The sequence below is a fragment of the Pygocentrus nattereri genome, chromosome 28 (genome assembly GCF_015220715.1).
Source record: "Pygocentrus nattereri isolate fPygNat1 chromosome 28, fPygNat1.pri, whole genome shotgun sequence".
Lineage (NCBI taxonomy): Eukaryota > Metazoa > Chordata > Actinopteri > Characiformes > Serrasalmidae > Pygocentrus > Pygocentrus nattereri.
In genome coordinates, this window is record NC_051238.1 from 5,449,506 (window position 1) to 5,469,121 (window position 19,616).

Genomic DNA, 19,616 nt, shown 5'->3' on the forward strand with positions numbered 1-19,616 from the left:
AAAGATGTTCGCCAGTCCAATTAAATGCATTCTAATTATAGATTAAGACTGAGGTGTTTACACTCTACTCGACAATATGATGAAAATCTGTTTACATGCTCACTACAAGTAATCAAATTGAAACCACTTAGTGTATACGTTGCCATGGCAACAAGCATCACTTGAGGTCCAGTCAGAGTGAGATGAGCAGCAGTGAGCAGTGCTTGTGTTTTTAATTGCTTTAAAATGACGTCAGACTCAGGAAAACGTCCTTCACATGTCCTTATTAAAGAAGGCAGAGAGGAAGACGTCGTGTTTTGAGACACACAAGCTGGACGTCCGTCCCATCGCCGTCTTTTAAAGATAAGAGCATAAACTTTGTCTCCTGTGCAGACCAGTTTCTGCTCTGCCATGTTGAACAGTATAAACTTTGACTATGGCGCAAATGATCAGACTTAACCTCTTATTCACCGGGGTATTTTTTTGGTTTGTCCATCTGAATTTAAATGACCAAATCGTAACGCAAATTATACTTAATTATTAACTGCATGAAATAAATATAAATTTAGTTTTTTTTTTTGTTTTGTTTTTTTTGTAAAAGCTCCCCTCAAATGAACAGAACATGTGTTTTATAATCACACATATTGCCATATGCTCACAGTTTACTGCTAAAAAACAAAAATCTTAGAAAATAATAATAATAAAAAAAATTCCAGAGCAGATCACTGAAGAGACGCCATCCGGTTATAGTTTATAGCCCGGATTTGTGGAAAAATGGCTCGACTTTCAGTAGAAAAAAATATTTGTGAGTTCAGCTTCTTTTATTATAAGGGTTTAAAATGACATCACCATCTATTTGACTGGACAGTTCCTGCTCTAATACACCACCCACCTTCTGAATGTAGCTTATGAAATATGAAAGTTATGAAGAATATGACGAAGTGCGTTTTGGAACCAACCGCATGTTACCAATCCCTGAACTAGATGGTTAGGTACAGATAAGCTCTGAAACTAGGTGCACACATTAATTTGGTGTTAGTTCTTGTTTTTGTGTTCGCGATTATATACACCATTTTCTTGTTCAAATGTTTGAATACTGTGTACAAATGTGAATCAGAAATGGTTGAAATGCTCATCTCTGGCCCTAATCGATGCAGTTTGGTTTGAGAGCTGAATCAGGATCGGTATTTTGACTTTGAGTTGCTGTGTGTATAGATAGACATGGTGGCTGCTGATTCATAAAGGGTTTGTGGTCTCAGCGAAGGGTTAAAACCATCTTAACCTTTGTCTCTACGTTCCTCTGGCCTCTCTCACTCTCTCCTTCTCTTTCTGTGTCGTAATTATTCTTTAAATTTCGAGTTGCTTTCGAGTTGAAAGAGCACTAAGTGTTTTGATTTGGGGAAAGGTGAGTTTAGCACTAGCTTTTGAGCGCCACCCAGTTGCCTGGTGCTGCTAAAAGGAACATTTGTACAGTATTTCTACATCTTTTCAACCCATTTAATATAAACCTGTTCACTTGTTCACTTGATGACAGTGCAGATTTGGTTATGACAGTAATGACCGCTAGAGCTGGAAATTCAGTGTGTTTATGGGACTAAATGAATTACTTCAATTCTGTCACTTTTATTGGCAAATTCAGTTTCAATTCAACACCAATTTTCGATAGTTGATCTTATTAGCATCAGTTTGCCACTTCCATAAGCGTTTTAATAATGTCAGCATTTCTTGAGTTCTGCTCGACCCTCCTTTGGTTACTCTAGTTTCTTGCGGTCAGTAAATACACCCACTTGTGGCACCTCACATTCCTTTCTGGTTTAAGCCACGCCCACTTTCAGTTTGTTCAAATATCAAAGCTGTATTATGATCACGTCTTTTAGATAAATAAAGATGTTTCCTTTGCACAACAGCTGAAACTTGATACATGTTGTTACAACAAATATTAGTGCTGTGTGTGTGTGTGTGTGTGTGTGTGTGTGTGTGTGTATATATATGTATATATATATAATATATGTATGTATGGCTGTTGTTGGAGCAAAACCTTGTATCTCTATTTTTGTAGTTTTTCGGCTTTTGACAGAATTTGAAAATACCTGTTGCCCTTCATGTTGTATGTAAATTTCATGATGAATGGACCAAAAAAATTACCCAGAATTACTTGGTAAAAATTCTGGTTCCATTGACTTCTATTAAAAGTAAAGTAGGTTTTTTCCTTCTCCTGTAAAGTTACCATTTTAGAGATACAAGGTTTTGTTCCGACAGCAGCGATGGAGCCAGAGTTTCTACCAAGCAATTTTGGGCTGTTTCTCTTCGTCTATTCATCATGAAATTTACACACTATGTAAGGAGCAACAAGCATTTTCAAATTACGTCAAAAACAGAAAAACTACAAAATTGGAGATATGAGGTATATGTGTGTGTGTGTGTGTGTGTGTGTGTGTGTGCGTGTGTGTGTGATGAGCTATTGATTGCATCACTTCTGACGTAACAACATATTTTTCTTTCAGTTTAAAAGAAATTGACAAGAATATTGTTTTTCTTTAAGTTTTTTTTAAGCGTTTTAAACACCCAGCCCTGACGGCGGCTTACATTTAATACTGAATCATAATTCGAGCCAGACAGTAATTAAGGAACGCTGGCTGGAACATCTGCGTTTTAGCTTTTGATAATGAGGTTCCAGTTCTCTAAGCTCAGGAAATATCAATCACAATCGAATAGTTTGGAACGAATAGTAAAGTCTCTGGTTCCTTCCTGCTTTTCTTTGCTGTATAATTGCTGTTGAGCGAGTGTAATATTAATCACTTGTCTCTGCCTGTTTCAGCTCTTCAGTGTCAGGGCCCTGTGACGCCGTGTGTGTCCGGTGGTAGCTGCGTCGCCTTTGCCAATGGAACAGGATACTGCAGGTAAGAGAATGTTCCAGACCGGTGCGGTTCAGCCTGTGTACTTTAAGCTTCCTGTCGCTGCTAATGTTACTACCCCCAAACCGGCCTGACATTTTCACCATGGTGCAGTTTACAGCACAGTTCTCGGAGTCCTGAAGTACTGGAGGCCTTCTAAGGGGTCTTAAAGAGGAATTCCACTGATATTAAGAATCGGATTTCTTTGCAGTGGTAGCTATGGGAATCAGGGGTTACAGGTCTACAATGCCGTGTGTATTATGGTCATTTTTCACTCTCTGAATGACTTTCATTGATGGAATTATGCACAAATCCCAGGTGGCTAAAATCAATCAGCAACCAAACACCTGAATGAAGTGCACAACATATGGTTTTTAATCAGTATCGCACTCTTAGCTTTCGTAGTACTGATATCAGACCAATCATAATTTTAATTACTGTTTTTCTTGACCAGTCAAAGCTTTAGATTCGCTGTAGATATGCATCAGAGGCTTTGCTATGGCCCATTTTGGGAAACGTGAGAAATCTACAGCTTTTAATGCCTAAACACATCTTCAAATGAAGTGTTGCTTGTTTATTAGTTGAACAGAGAAGCAGGAGTGCATTCACTCTGGCACATGAGTACGATTCATTTCCCTTGTGGGGCAGCCTTCAGTTCTATTCAAATCAGTGCAGTTTTACTGACGTATACAGTTGTATGCAAAAGTCTGAACACCCGTGGTCAGAGGGGTGGATGGGGAGAGAGAGAGAGAGAGAGAGATGGATGGATGCATAAATAGAGATTCTAGAGATGGATGGAGAGAGAGAGATGGATGGATGGATGGATGGATAGATAGAGATTGTAGAGATGGATGGATGGATGGATAGAGAGAGAGAGAGAGAGATGGATGGATGGATAGATAGAGAGATGGCTGGAGAGATGGAGGTTCTGCCATGCTGTATTCGGCAGCATTGCTCAGTTTTGCACTGTGGGTGAAATAATGAAATCTACTTTGTGCGAAGGCTCAGCCGTGCCGGCTTCTTTATGGTGTGGGAGTTGGAGGGTGTTGGCATAGAAACAGCAGAATATGCATTTTTGAAAGGCAAATGCCCAACATTTGCCTGTCGCACGGCTTTATAAGTGTGCTTTTGGCTCTCCGTTGTGAATGCTATGCACTTTTAAACGCTATTTGAATGTAGGCAAAACTGCAAAGTGAATTTTATAAAAAAGGAAAAAGTGAGGTAACCGTCTCAGCAGGAAGAAGATTAAATGTCAGAGTTCTTGTGTTTCGACAGTTTTGCACGCACTGGATTTCCTCCCCGTAAAAGCCAGCAGCGCTGCATGCTCTCTGTCTGCTATTTGTATCCTGAGTGATGTATGTATTTCTGACAGCAGCGCGACTCTGTATGTAATTATGCTTTAAAGCTTTAAAATTGTTCGACACTCCCAAATGCGTGGCCCAAAATAAATACCCTCACCAGCGCAACCTATCATGTTGCCTTTTAATGGGTTGTGAAAGAGGGAACGGCCGTGTTCCCATCATTCCTTGCTTTGCCACTGACTCGGTGCCACTTCTCTGCGGAGATCGATTTCGAATGGGAGAGAGATTTCATCAAAATTCACAATCATGTCTGCAGAATATTTTGAGCATTTTCTTATTTTTGCAAATCTTTTGTTTTTAATAAATGTGTAATCATTCAGCATATAAACAAATACAGAGCAATAAAGTGAGATTAAAATAAATAAATTGTGTGTATATGTATATGTGTGTGTGTGTGTGTATGTGTATATATATATATATATATATATATATATATATATATATATATATATATATATATATATATATATATATATATAAAATAATAATTCCTGTACCATAGGACTGCATCAGTCATGGATTTTTGTAATCCTGATTTCGTCTTCCATTATATCCATACATATTGGATATTCTAGAAGTTTCTAGTACTTGCCCTTCAGCCAAAGTAACAATTTAAATAATGTTGTCCATTTATCAAGTACAAATTATCACTTGCCTGTTTCCTTAATATTAATTAAATGACGGGCAGTGTTGAACGCATGAGGCAATTGACCGCTCAGCAGAAAGTTTTAAACACAGTTATTCCACACGATTTCGGCGTAGGTGGCGTTATTTGTGTATGTAGATAATAATATGTTGCATAAAGATTAAAAAGTAAGCATACCATAATTTTCTGTTTATTATTTTGCATTTGTTGCTCTTAGCAACTCATCCAGAAATTCTATCAGGCTATCAGATTTAATTTTGTGTACATTTGTCTCGTTTTAGTCGTTGTTTAAAGTGCCCGTATCCTGTAAACTCAGTTTCTTCTCATTTTATTTCTATATTTGTTTGTTTGTTTTATTTATGAATATAAGTGTCTGAATATAAGAATTTAGTAGTATGTTAACACTTTGACTGCAATGTTTCTGTGATGTCATGAAAGTCATTTACTTGCATCCTTCTCTCTTCAGCCTACAGCAGTGTAGCCCCGCCCATTAACACTGAAGTTATATAGAATGTTTCAGATCAATTTTTTTAGAGGCAAGCCAAGGTTAGCCAGTCATAGCAGAGCTCATTTGCATGTATCAATCTTAAAGGTATAGTAACAAAATCAACATATTCAGTTCTAAAGGATAAAAATATAACTATATTAAATAATTTAAAAATAAATTTTGTTCCTTTTCGTTTCATGAAACAGAAAAAACGTAAATGGACATCAAGGAAAATAAATAAAATGCAAAAAAAAGCAAGATAAAAGCCTTAACATTGAAACAAGTTAAGACTGCCAACACAAACCTCCCAGTAATCAAGTCAACTGTGCAATAAATGATCTGATTATGTAATGACATTCAAATAATTATGTAGTGTAAGAAATAGTAGTAATAATGGTAATAATAATAATACAGTGCTATTTTTGTTTTATTTATATATAATAAGACATGAATAATCCTACTTCTTAGGGCTGATATACTCTACATATTGTATAGGTGTTCTACTGTTGCACTTTACATGGTCTTTAATCCCTGCCACTAATTATAACCACTACTGCATATTTATGTAAATAATTGGCTCATGCAAAGCAGTGAGCTTTATAGCACAGTAAAATTAACAGTTCAGGCCATTGTCCCTAGTTCAAGGTGATCTTTCAGTAAACTACTAGCATATTTGCAAGTCCACGAGCTCAACAGCTGGGAGGAAAGGTGCGGGTTCAAAGCGAGACACTTCAGTCTGCTCCCTTAAAAGTGAAACTTTTGGAGCAAAAAAGGAAAAACTCTGAAAACTCATCGTTCTAAACTTATGTTAATGGCTTTTTCTTTGTTTTTTCCTGACAGCTTGTGTTTTGACTTTTACCTTTATAACCGTCAGGTCGCTAGCTGACAGCTAAAACGGTAATTTTTGGAAATATTACTAGAAATGCTGGTGAGTCATTCTCTGGTTTCTATTATCAGAGCGTACTGAGAAAGCTTTGAGGAAGGCTTTAAGTGATTAGACTGAACCTTCTTGGCTCCGTGTTAGATTCTTAGTTTCTCTTTCTGTCTGGGACATGGTCGCTGATTAATAAAGCTGCTAATGATGATGATCTGTTGTGAAAGTGTCACAGTTGTGAGTCACAATTTATTGCATTTGCCTTACCCAAATTTCACAGTAAAGATATTTTTTTGGGGGGGGGAAAGGGCTGTTATGTTTTGACAATGTATAAAACCACCAAGTGGAGAGAGAAGTATGGTGGTGGTAGCATCATACAGTGCACAGGGCATCTTGTGCACTGAACACTGTCTCATATGTTTTCCACACTCTGTAAATTAACTCTAGAGGACGTAGTGCACTGGGACGTTGTTATTGTGATATTGCAATGCAAACAATTTGAATTTAGGCATCGTGGAGATACACATTCAATTAGTTTTGCTCTAATACAGTTGGATTATTAGAGCACTAAAGCACTCGGCAGCAGTAAACACCTCACTCCAGCACTCCTCCTGACTTCCAGCTCCAGTTTTGTTTGTAAGCTTTGCAAAAATATGAATATAGTTGTCATTTTTCTTCATATTTGTGTTTTTTTTTTTTTTTTTCCAAATCGCTTCTTGTTAAAATAATGAAACAACTTTGTTGGCCTGCTGTTGCTGTAGCTGTGTGCTGTGTTTTTGGTTATTCAGAAGTGATGTAATCACAGTTTAAAAACATTTTAAGCCCCTCTTCATGTTTTTCGTGAGGAGAGCTATTCTATGTGTAGATGGCTGCAGCATGGCTTTATTTGGCTATGTTCACACAGCAGGTAGAAGTGGACCAAATCTGATTTTCTCACCAAATCAGATTTTTTTTTTTTTGCTGTTCACAATATCTTTTAAATGTGACCTCAGCTCCTAAACTGACCCACAAGAACAGTGCTTCACGTGGCTCATCCGGAGGTAAACAATCACGACAGATGCTAGTCACTCTTGGAGGGTTCAGCTTCATCTTCATCAGAGGAGCCATCATCAAGCTTCACTGACTGACAGCTGGGCTCATCACCCAGAATGTGTTCAAGGTCGCTGTAAAAAAAGTCATGGTCACTTTGGTTCTTGTCCTCCGATTCTTTAAACTTTGCTTTCGGACTTTTCACTGTTCTTTGATGCTGCAGCCTCGTTCTCCTACGGCCGAAATCTTTTCGAATACGTCTCTTCTAATTTTTGCACAGAAACATCAGCCTAAATGTTAATGAGGTCTCAGCAGACTGTCGAATTGGACTGATGTAATATTTTCATGAATTCTGATTGTATTGGATTTCTGTACCACCTATGAAAGCGTGTCAAACTGGAATTGAAAGTGTCAGATTCAGTATAATTTTTGTTTACTGTTCACAATGACTTACATATGAAGAAAAGGATTGGATTTGGGATTTTGGATTGTGCATCTCTGAGCTACATTTACATTTATGGCATTTAGCCGACGCTCTTATCCAGAGCGACTTACATTTTGAGCATTTTTTTACACAGGTAGGCAATGGTAGTGTTAGGAGCCTTGCACTAGGACTCTTACTGGTGTAGTGTAGGGTACTTACCCAGGTGGGGGATTTAACCGTGGTCTACAGCGTAGAAGGCAGAGGGTGTTGCCCACTACACCAACCACTACAGCTACAGATGGCGTGTAATGCAACTTCATTAAAAATGAATTGAGTTTGATGCTGTCATCACTTGGCTCAGGCCTAGTCTTGACCCCCACATGGTTTTAAGAATATTTGATCATTTATAGTCAGCGCCCCTGGTGGAAATAGGAGACAAAACATTGCATGAAAATCTTGGAAATTTTGTGTTTTACGTCATTTACGCGTTCTACTTATTTTCTTCACAAAATATGTTTTTATTTATTTAAATTTTCAAATTGCAATATAATTGAATATTTGACAATCAAAAAAATGGAAAAATAGAAAAAATTAAATTGATTTCTGACCCATCTGGCAGCACAAATGCAAAACAAAAAAATCAGTAAGCTGGGGGAAAAAAACTGAGCCAGAATTGGGCAGGATGTCTGGTGTAGACGCTTGGGGTGTTCATACGTGTGGAGGAGTACAGCAGGTGTGAAACAGCAGTCAGAGTAAAGGGTGAGTGGTTACTGGAAGAGATCAAGACGGATGCCTCTCTCTCTCTCTCTCTCTCTCTCTCTCTCTCTCTCTCTCTCTCTCTCTCTCTCTCTCTCTTTTTCTCTTTTTCTCTTTTTTTTCTGTGTAGGTGAGGTGACACTCGAGAAGCAAAGTCAACAAGTCATCTTTTTTTTTGTGCTGCCACTGAGAGCACTGTGTGTGTGTGTGTGTGTGTGAGAGTGCATGTGTTAGCGTGTGTGTGTGTGCTTGAGCAGCAGAACCGGTGCGACTGCAAGCCTCCAGCCAGGGTGTGAGAACCAAGAGTGTGTGTGTCATTTGTGTGTGCATGACATGCATGTGTGTCCATGAGAGCTGATGAGATTACTTACGGCGTTTCTGCAGAATGTTGCAAAATCTCAGGTGTGTACAGCGAGAAGGACGACTACGTCAGAGGGCCTGTGAGCGTTACAGTGCAGCTATTCATCAACACACTGTCTGATTCTTTCGGTCGGCCAGCAGGCCTGATTTTTTGACTCAGGTAGACACGGTTCAACGATTTCAGTGGCACAGTGTATGGAAAGACTACCAATATGTCCCTTGCTCTTTTCGGAGCATTTCTCATTTGCCTAATTTTGTGGAAACCACTGATAATTTATCTAAAATAAGTGTTTGAATGTTTGTAACCGTTCCTACTGCAAATGTATGCACTCTTTCTAATGTCAGGTGAGGTAGTTTTCAAAAGATGTTGAGTTACTCGATCCTACTTACAATGCAGGCACTTCCCATTCACAGTGTAACTATGGCAGATTTGTACAGTGTAAAGTATGGACCATTTTGTGTCCAGTACTGAATCTAGTGGGCTGAAAATTCAGATAAGCGATAATGTCAGCTGGTATAATTGTATACTTTATTTTTGTACTCCAGTAGCTTTAGTAAAACTGTGTTTTAGTGACAGATGCAAAACTCCATTGTGGACAGTGCACATTTAATGAATGCTACTGTCTGTAATGCTCAGTATGAAATTAAAAATATGTAATAAGAAAATCAAATTTGACCAGGGTTGTTTAAAATTCAGCATACGACTGTGTTTGAGTGCTGTTTGTGTGGACATTCAGACAGACATGGGTGTTGTAATTAGATTTTGTGCATGAGTGAGTTTACATGCACTCAATAATCCGATCATAATCGGACTTCTGCGGTTATCTGATTATTCAAGTGGTCATGTAAACACTAAACTCAATGCCAACCAATCAAGAAATCTGGTAAAGAGGCTGGGTTTTAGCTCAGTAATCAGACTTCCCATTGCATGTGAACTCTTACTCTGATTTCATTCAGATTTCTCAGTCTATGCATGTACAAAAACAGATGGCGGTACAGGAAATAAGAGATACACTGAAACTGACTATTACATTACGTTTGCGTCACGTCTTCTTCTGTGAGTTTATTGGCCGACTGCAAAGCAGAAATCTGATTACTATCTGACTCGTAAACCCAGAGTTTCCCCATTATCTGATTACTCAACTGCATGTAAACATGTTGATCAGATTACTGACAAAATTTGAATTTCCACAGTTATCAGATTAGTAAGTGCATGTAAATGCACTCAGTGGCTGACAAGTAACCTGATGATGTTGCTTAAAAAAGGGAAATGTAAATGATCCTTTTTTTTTTTTTTGACTAGGAAATATTGTGCAAAGTCCTTTTAAACAATGTGCAGGCCTGAAATGTATTAATGAATTACATATATGAATTAAAACTGATTCTGGAACATGGTCTTGGTTCTAGAGGTTGGTAGAAGATCTGTAATGTCTATGTACTGATTCAAAGGGCCTGTTGACACCTTGCATCAGCCTGCGTTGTTGGTGATCAAGCCTCTTTCGGATGTCACTTCAAAGAAAAGCCAGGTGTAAACACCCAGAGGATGCATTTTGTGTGTGTTACTCGGATCACTCAAACCACATTCGGAGGTGGTCAGAGAAGGATCTTGACCACATTTAACACCAGTGACAACGGACATGCATTTTTATGATGCAATTTTCTGACTGGAGATGCTTCAGAGTGAGTCTTCAAGGCCAAGCTTTTACACTCAAAAGAGTAAACAACAGTAAAATGGAAAAGGTGTGTTTGTTGACGAGTTTTTTACACAGGAAAAGTACTGGATCCATTGTAAATATTGTAAATATTGCCTGAAAAAATGGTGTCTTGTCAAGTACAATGATCTGAAATATCGTCAATAAATCTAGTATTTATCCTGAGATTGTTGTCACCTCAATTTAATATTATTTAGCTTGTTTCTAGACATATTTTACTTGTTTTAAGTAAAATTATCTCACTATATGGGCAGATAGTTGTGCTTGTTGTTAGACGTGCTTGAAACCAGCAAAATGATCTGCCAGTATAGTGAGAGAATTATACTTAATAAAATAAAATCACCTAAACCAAGTAAAAAATGTCTAAAAATAAGGTAAATAATCTTTTATAAGATTGCTAAGTGCATGGTCATCTCAAAATGGGAAATATTAGATGCATGGACTAGATTTAAGATCATTTCACGTGACGAGACCCTTTTTTTCCAGTGTTGTTTCATGTGGTCACACTGGGGATGCATTTTAGTGAAACGTGTGAATCAAGTCCGGCCACAGTTTCTCCAGATAAAATCTGGACACAAAACACATGTTAATTCAAGGTGTAAACAGCCTCACAGTGAGCAGCCACTGAGAGAAGTGAGGCATATGTGTGTGTTTCTGGGCTGAACACCGAACAGAATGTCTTTGTTTTCGCCTCAACCAGCCATGCAAACTTATTAATTCTGCCCCTCTTTATTACCCCCTCCTTCGCACCCCCATCCCCTCACTCCCACCCATTCTGTCGGAAGAGAGGCAGAGGAACGAGTGAAGTTTTTTGTTTGATCTGACATGTAGAATTTGCCTGTAGGGAGGGAGAGATGGAGGGAATGTGAGCGAGAGAAGTTGTGAGGAGGTTCTTTTAGCGCTGATGGGTCGTAATTTGAGACGTGACGGGCCGCTGTTGACGGAGATGGAGGGCTTTTTAGGAGGGGAGCTAGAAATTACCCTGTCACTGCCTTTCCCCTCATCATTCTGTCAATCATCTCTCTCTCTCTCTCTCTCTCTCTCGCTCTGTCCCCCTCTCTTGCTCACTCTCACCCCCTCTCTCTCTCTCTCTCTCTCTCTCTCTCTCTCTCTCTCTCTCTCTCTCTCTCTCTCTCTCTCTCTCTCTCTCCCTCTCTTGCTCGCTCTCTCCCCCTCTCTCTCCCCCCCCCTTCTCTCTCTCTCTCTCTCTCTCTCTCTCTCTGTCTCTCTCTCTCTCTGTCTCTCTGTCTCTCTGTCTCTGTGTCTCTAGTCTAGGGGTCTGTTTTATTGCCCTGTTGCGGCTCCACAGCTGAATTAGATTAGTAGGTAAAAATAAAATAAGTGAAATAAAGCTCTGCTGATCCTTCAGCACCGTTTAATAGTAAATGAAGTTAATGTAGAACTGCTAATTCACCCTTTAACCCTGAAGACCAGCGCAGACTGCTGGTCACCATGGCAACGCAGATAGAAGTCAGTTTCTTGTTTGCCAGATTCTGGTTTGTATTTTCCCGTTCCACCTTAAATGGTCCATGCTGCAAAATTAGAACAAGAAGCTGGCGAATGAGAAGCGACTTCAGCTTTGTTAAAAAGTCGAACGTTCAGAGACATTTTACAAGAACTATTTTACTTCTGAGCAAAAGTTTCCTGCTGGAGATGCGAGAAAAGCAGCTATAGCTGAGCTAAAGCTTAAAGCAGAGTAAAGTAAAAATGTCTAAAAATAAGGTAAATAATCTTATAATAAGTGCACGGTCATCTCAAAATGGGAAATATTAGATGGATGGACTAGATTTAAGATCATTTCACGTGACGAGACCCTTTTTTTCCAGTGTTGTTTCATGTGGTCACACTGGGGATGCATTTTAGTGAAACGTGTGAATCAAGTCCGGCCACAGTTTCTCCAGATAAAATCTGGACACAAAACACATGTTAATTCAAGGTGTAAACAGCCTCACAGTGAGCAGCCACTGAGAGAAGTGAGGCATATGTGTGTGTTTCTGGGCTGAACACCGAACAGAATGTCTTTGTTGTCGAGATTCGAGAAAAGCAGCTATAGCTGAGCTAAAGCTTAAAGCAGAGTGAAGTAACTCTGTGTTTTTGTCTATTTTTTTAGCCATTATTAGCACGTCAGCACATACTGACACATATTTACAGCCAAGAAGATAAAACTGGAAAAAAAAAAAAGTTCTCTCAAGGAGGTTCAGTTTTTGCTGAAAGCACGGAATGGCTCTTCATAAATTTTGGGTTTAATAGTCTTATTATGCTTGTACAACATTATAATGGCAGACCAATTGTTTTGTGTGATACCAGACTGTCGTTAGTCCTCTGGGAAAGTGTTTATGAACACTGCTGTTTTTTAACCATAAGATTAATATTACATACAGTTGTTTACAAGGTCGGTGTTCGTTTGCTGAGTTTAAAGTATTAGAAAAAAAGAAAGCATAAAATATTGAATACAGCGTAACTTTTGCACAGGCCATGTGTCGTTTTAATTTTTTCAATATGTTAAATTCAGTAAATAAACAGTAATCGTGTAATAACATGTGCAGAACTGAGTTCTCTGTAGAGGATGTTAAGACGTCATTTGAGCAGAGGCGCCTAAACATTTGCAAATGACTGTATATTGACTGGATTTGAGAAATTTTCACTTTCCGAGATGTTATGCTTTTTCGCTGAGTGTGCACGCGTGTATATGAGAGGGGGAGTGTGTGTGTGATGTGGAAGGTGTGTAATGGGGGGTTGAGAGAAAGTTACTCATTGTTGCCTACTGTCAGAGGGGGCAGCCCCCTGTTAAAGGTACTGAAAATCCACACACCCCTACTGAGACACATGCGCACACCTACACACAGGCGGAAGCCTTACAGAACTGTGGAGAATGTAGCAACCAGACTCAAAGCCACAAAGCACCATGCGAAATAGTCAATCTCAGTGTCACAACTTGCCTGAACACGAAGAGGTGTTACACACACTCAAGTGCTGTTTATGTGATTAATGATGTTTGGTGTTTTATTGAGCTGCATTTTTATGCTGTGGTTCGTAAAAATATACCACATTCTGTATGTAATGTAATAGCATGTGTAATAGGTTTAAAGGGCTCATATCCTGGAAAAGTGAACCTTTTTGATATTAAAATAGTTGGATGTCACAGAAACCAGTGCATTTACACCCTACAGCTTGACTAGTGCACTTGAGGTTGACTGGTGTACTAGACGTCGAAACCTATGGCAGTTTAGCCCTGGCCACTCATGCTGAAGTTACGAGATGTGTCAGCCTGGAACAAGGCACGATACAGGGCAGCCAATAAGAACCGAGCTCATTTACATATGTCAGTTTTAAAGGCACAGAAACAAAAGCTGCCGGACGAGTGGTAATAACACTACCCAGTTGTCGCCTAGTAGCAGTAATGAGCAGACCGTCTCATTACAGTTCAGCCTTCGTGGGTCTAAACAGCCCCTTGAAGGATGCAGCCCCTGAATTGGGACCCATTGAGTCTCTGGCTTGTCCAGCATTCTAGAACTTGGCTGGCATTCTAGAGCTTTACTGATTGTTCTAAAACGTTGTGTTCTCGAATGTAGCTGGCACTTCAGAACTTGCCCAGTGTTCCACAAGCTTCTACAGAAGTGAAGACGCTGAGTTGAAACGTCCGGCAGCAGCAGCAGCGCCGGCCTCACACAATGGAGGGTTTCAGAGGAGCTTTGTGGAAAGCACGAGTTCAGCAGACAGATGAAATCGTAAATGAGAGGGAGAGGGAGAAAGAGGGAGAGAGAAAATGAGAGGGTCGGAGAGAGAGATGGCGCTGATGTGTGGGCTGCTCTGCGGTCAGTCTGAGTGCTGTGCTGAACCCAGATGGGTCATAAATTCGGATCTGAGAACAGTTTAAGCCACTTTAGAGTGAGACAGCTCTCTCTCTCTCTCTCTCTCTCTCTCTCTCTCTCTCTCTCTCTCTCTCTCTCTCTCTCTCTCTCTCTCTCTCTCTCTCTCTCTCTCTCTCTCTCTCTCTCTCTCTCTCTCTCTTCGACCCACTCATTTTCCCTGTTTTTCTCTTTTTGACTTTTCCCCTCTTTTTTGATTCTTTTCCACTCTCAGTATTTCTCTCTTTTGTCTGACATAATTTTTCACTTTTTATCTTTCGTTCTATTCAGAGTAGCTTCATTAGCTTGACTGCGTGAAGTGCTGTATTGTTAAAGGATTATAACAGTAATAATCAACAATGAAAACAACGAATCTCTCTCTCTCTCTCTCTCTCTCTCTCTCTCTCTCTCTCTCTCTCTCTCGTTCTTGTTCTTTCACCCTGCCTTGGCTGGCTTTATTAATTTCTTTCCTCTACTTCTCCTCCCCCCCATCTCTCTCTGTTTTTTCTCCTGGCACTGTGTTTCCCTTGCCGTGGTTTTTTTCTTCCACACAGAAAATTACAGAAAGCTGAGTACGGAGGAGAGAGGAAGGGAGGGAAGGAGGGAGGGAGAGATGGAAGACATGTCTAAAAATAAAACCAGCCTTGTGGAGAAGAAGGGAGTGAGAGAGAAAGACTTGGACCATCAAAAGACTTTTAATTCAACTTTATTAAACAGAAGAGGCGTAAAAGAGAAGTTAAACGTGGTGTTTTCTGTGTTGCACGTTGGTCTGTTTTTCTCTCGGCTCAGCGTGAAACTAGAACACTCGCCGAATCGTTTTAAGTGCTGTTTGACTTTCAGATGGATGTGATTAGATAACCTGGCAGCGCTGAGAGGGGGGGGGGGGGGGGGAGAAAAGAAAGAGAAAGAAAGAGAGGGAGTGATAGAGGAAAAAGAGAAAAAAAGGGGGGGGGGGGAGAAAGAGAGGGAGTGATAGAGGAAAAAGAGAAAGTAAGTGAGAAAAGTAAGGAAAAAGAAAGTAAGAAAAAGCGTGAAATAGAGAAAACAAATGAGCTAAAAACGGAGAGAGCGAAAATGAGGTTCCTCCACCCACACACCCTACACCCCTGTGGATCGGACTCGGGGAGCAGAGAGAGAGAGGAGAAGGAACAGAGTGAGAAAAGGAGAGAAATAGAGGGGAGTGAGGGGAGGAGGGAACTAATGAGAACCATCTGTAGAAATCTGACTCCGAGAGAGAGAGAGAGAGAGAGAGAGAGAGAGAGAGAGAGAGAGAGAGAGAGAGAGAGAGAGAGAGAAATGTATGAAGGATAACAAAGAAACCCATAGATGAGTTTAACTGCTGTGCATCTAAGCTGGTTGCCGTTTGGTTAATAAGCGTCGGCTCTGCCTGTGCCGGTATGTGTTAGAGTGGAAAACCAGTTAAAGAGGGTTCTGTCTTTAGAACATGCGCTCCACACTGCAGTCACTGCTGACTTTACTGGTGCTTGTAGAGAACAAAAAGCTGCACACATAAAAGCCATTCAGTAGTTTTATGAGTGAGAATGGAGTGGGTGATATGACTGAAACGCGACATCACAGTAGACGTTTTCACAATACATGCTTGTGCACACGAGGTATCGTGGTGGTTAGTTTATCTTAATAGTTCATAATTTGGGTCTGACAGTAAGGCTCCGGTAGTGCCTCATGTAAAAAAGCTGTGATTATATTTAATACAGTGATTATCTTTAACATTTCGCTGCATTAAATTCAGGTGTTCTTTAAGCACCTGTGGCATGTGATTATTTGTGATTGTATGTTTACATTTATATATATATATATATATATATATATATATATATATATATATATATATATGCATGCATGCATACATACGCATATATAATTAAAACATCTCTCCACAAATTAAATATAGACGTGTGTGTGTGTGTGTGTGTGTGTAACCTGCTTTACTTTTAATGTAAGTCAATGGAACAATCATTTTTTTCCAAGTCATTTTTGGCTGTTTCTGTTGGTCCATTCTTCATGAAATTTACAGCCAATGTAAAAATCTGCAGATATTTTCAAATTATATCAAAAACTGAAAAACTGTCCATTATATTCCATATATAAGATTTCATGATGAATGAATGAGAAGAAAAAGTAAAGTTAAGAATGTTTTTTGTCTTCTCTTGTAAAGTTACTGTAATTTTGGAAATACTTGTTTTTCTATGGAAAGCGATGAGGGTGTGTGAGTGTGTGTGTGTGTGTGTGTGTGGGTGTGGGTGTGGGTGTGTGTATGTTTTTCAGGATTGGATGTCAAATTTGATCAGTGCCCAGCACAAAACACAATATACTAATGCACATACTAATGCCAACATCTGGATTTTCAGTTGTAACTCCTTTAAACTCTTATTTGAGTTATTTCGGTCCACACGCTCTCCATTTCTCACTCTTATAACTGGATAATTTGCACATTAGTTACTGAATAATGAGTCTTAAAGGCCTTATGTAATGAACAACTCTGTTAATTGCTGTTTTAAAAGTAAGACTTTGGTATAGTGCGTCACATAGTTAATGCTTATAAATGTAGCGTTCGCTGCCTGAGCCATGCAGCGCATTAACAGAAACAGCCTGTTTTGTCACAAAAAATCCAGCCAATTTATGCCGCCTATACAGCCCTCGGACGTTTGGCTCCACTGACTTTGGCTGCAGTTCTGGAATGTTTAGGAAGTTTAGGAGTTTCTCAGCCAATCAGCGCAGAGCTTATTCACATACCTAAGGGGACATGTGACAAATGGACACATAAAAATGATTATAGATGAATTATGAATTAGTTTTTGGTGCATGAACTCACACAAGGTCATGAGTGGAGCTCAGAGGTAAAAAATTTGTATATGGGCCCTTTAAGAACTAAACGAAAAGCCTATAGTTCAAGAAGTTAAAACAAAAAAGAGCCTAAAAAGCAGAATGAACCGGTCTAAACTGGGGAGAACGTTCTAGAGCCTCTTAAAAACCACACACAAGGAGTTCGTACCACCCCGGAGTTGGACTTTTTGTTGTTTATTTGGGCTGAGCTAAAGACCCTGTGCTTAAGGAAGGGTTTAAGGTCCTTTATGAGCATATTAAGAGTAAGGCTCATGAAAAAGCCTCCACTCAGGATGAAATCTGACCTTAAGTTTCTGCAGATCTGTTCTGGAACCTAGCGTGGGTTTGTGCACACACACGTGTTTGTGGTATACGCCGTATGTTTGATCAGGTGGCCGAGCTGCTCGGCTGTGTGTTAGTCAGCTGGTCTGCTTTTTCTTCAGTTTAAGGCGGACTGGAGTTAAACCCAGATTAGCTTTAATGTTTTTTTTTTTTTCGCTTTGTTTTTTGTTTGTTTTTTATGGGAAGAATAAAGAAAAGATAAATACGAAAAGGTATGTTTGGAAGCTAAACTGAAGTTGCTTGCAGCTCTTTAAGTCCTGCTTTTTAGTGTTTATTGCTCTGGGTTTCACCTTTTTATGTGACGGTCATTTCATGAAATTATGTCATTAAAGGAGCCAAATCACAAGCAATCAAAACAAGACGGAAAGAACAGAAAGAAGAAGAAAGACAATAAAAGCAAAGAAAAGCAATTCAGATCATGTTAATGGAGAATTAATAAACACTTTGCATAGTAAACAGTCATGAAAATTGTAATGTTTATACAATTTTCTGCAAAAGTTTGGACTCTGCTTTCTTTTAAATGACATACAAAACAATCAGGAACATTGTAATGTTTATATTTCTACAGTTCTATGCAAGATAAAATATGTTTGTTGGTTTTCAGAGCAGGACAACACAACCTCAATAGGGAAAACACCTTTTACTGCTAATTTTCTATTTATTTGCTGAGTTTAACATGTTGGAAAAAATAAAACATCAAATATAAAGTGTACCATAACTTTTAACTACTGTTTTGCAGATTTTATGTTTTGCTTTGATTCCAGTATTTTAAATTAGAACAACAGCAACAAAAAAACAGTAATGAACTTATTTTCAGTCAGAAAATCAACAAAACATGTAATTTGAACCTGGAGGTCCAGACTTTTGCATATGACTGCATGCTTTTTGAAGTTGTTTTGAAGATGTGGAGTCAATGAGAATCAGACAAAAAAAGTGTGCATGTGTTATTAAAGTATTAACTCAGGATTTTATTCTGTTTTCCTACCATTTGTGTCCGTTTCACTAGGCCTGGCAGAAGCATTTGTGCAGAGGCGTTTTTTAGAAACAACACCAAAGCCTATGGTGACAAATGTCAGTCAGTGAGAGTCTGATGACTCCAGCAGAGCTGTTACGACCCTGTAATGCCTTTTGGACGTAAAAATTCTCCCTCCTGTGTCTTTAATGAGCTGTAGCCAATGTGGGCCTTATCGCAGCCTGTTAAAGTAAGTTAGCTGCAAAAGGACAACAAAAGAAGCTCTTGGAGGGCAATGCTGACAGCCCAGCTCTGATCTCCTGACCTCGAGGTCACCAGGGGAGAGTTTGTGCCCTCGAGTAGGACGCCACTACGCACACACAGCTACACAAGACCCGTCATGCTTGGTTAGGTTGACGAATCTTAAGCGGGCGTTTTATTGTGGAGATATTTGTTCTGATTATGATTTTTTTGGGGATCTGCTTGTTTGTGGGTGTTATGGCTGCATATCATTGCTGTCGGAACAAAACCTCGTCTCCAGAACAGTAACTTTACAGGAGAAGGAAAAAAACACACCGTAGTTTTAATGTAGGTCGGTAGATCCAGACTTTTTTCAGATTCATTTTAGGTCATTTCTTTTGGTCCATTATATACACAATATATTCGTCCAATACACACACACACACACACACACACACACACACCGCAGAAAACCTCATATCTCCATTTTTTTTTTTTTTTTTACATTTTTCAGTTTTTGACATAATTTGAAAATACTTGTTGGCCGTTACATTGCGTATAAATTTCATGATGAATGGACCAAAAGAAATGACCTAAAATGAATTGGAAATAAAGTCTGGATCTACTGACCTACATTAAAACTACAGTGTGTTTTTTTTTTTTTTTTTTTTTTTTTCCTTCTCCTGTAAAGTTACTGTTTTGGAGATCCATCCATCCATCCATCCATCCACCTACCTACCAACCTATCCATCCATCAACCCATGCACCCATCTATCTATCTATCTATCTATCTATCTATCTATCTATCTATCTATCTATCTATCTATCTATCTATCTATCTATCTATCTATCCATCTTGTAACAGTAG

The 19,616-nt window shown here is 39.1% G+C and overlaps 1 protein-coding gene across 1 annotated transcript in view; it reads left to right on the top strand.

Annotated features, from left to right (window-relative positions):
• The window catches only part of notch2 (notch receptor 2), a 93,752-nt gene that overhangs the window by 25,190 nt on the left and 48,946 nt on the right, over positions 1 to 19,616 (top strand). Inside the window, 1 exon segment of the mRNA XM_037535693.1 lies at positions 2,798 to 2,879. Coding sequence (XP_037391590.1) covers positions 2,798 to 2,879 — 82 coding nt within the window.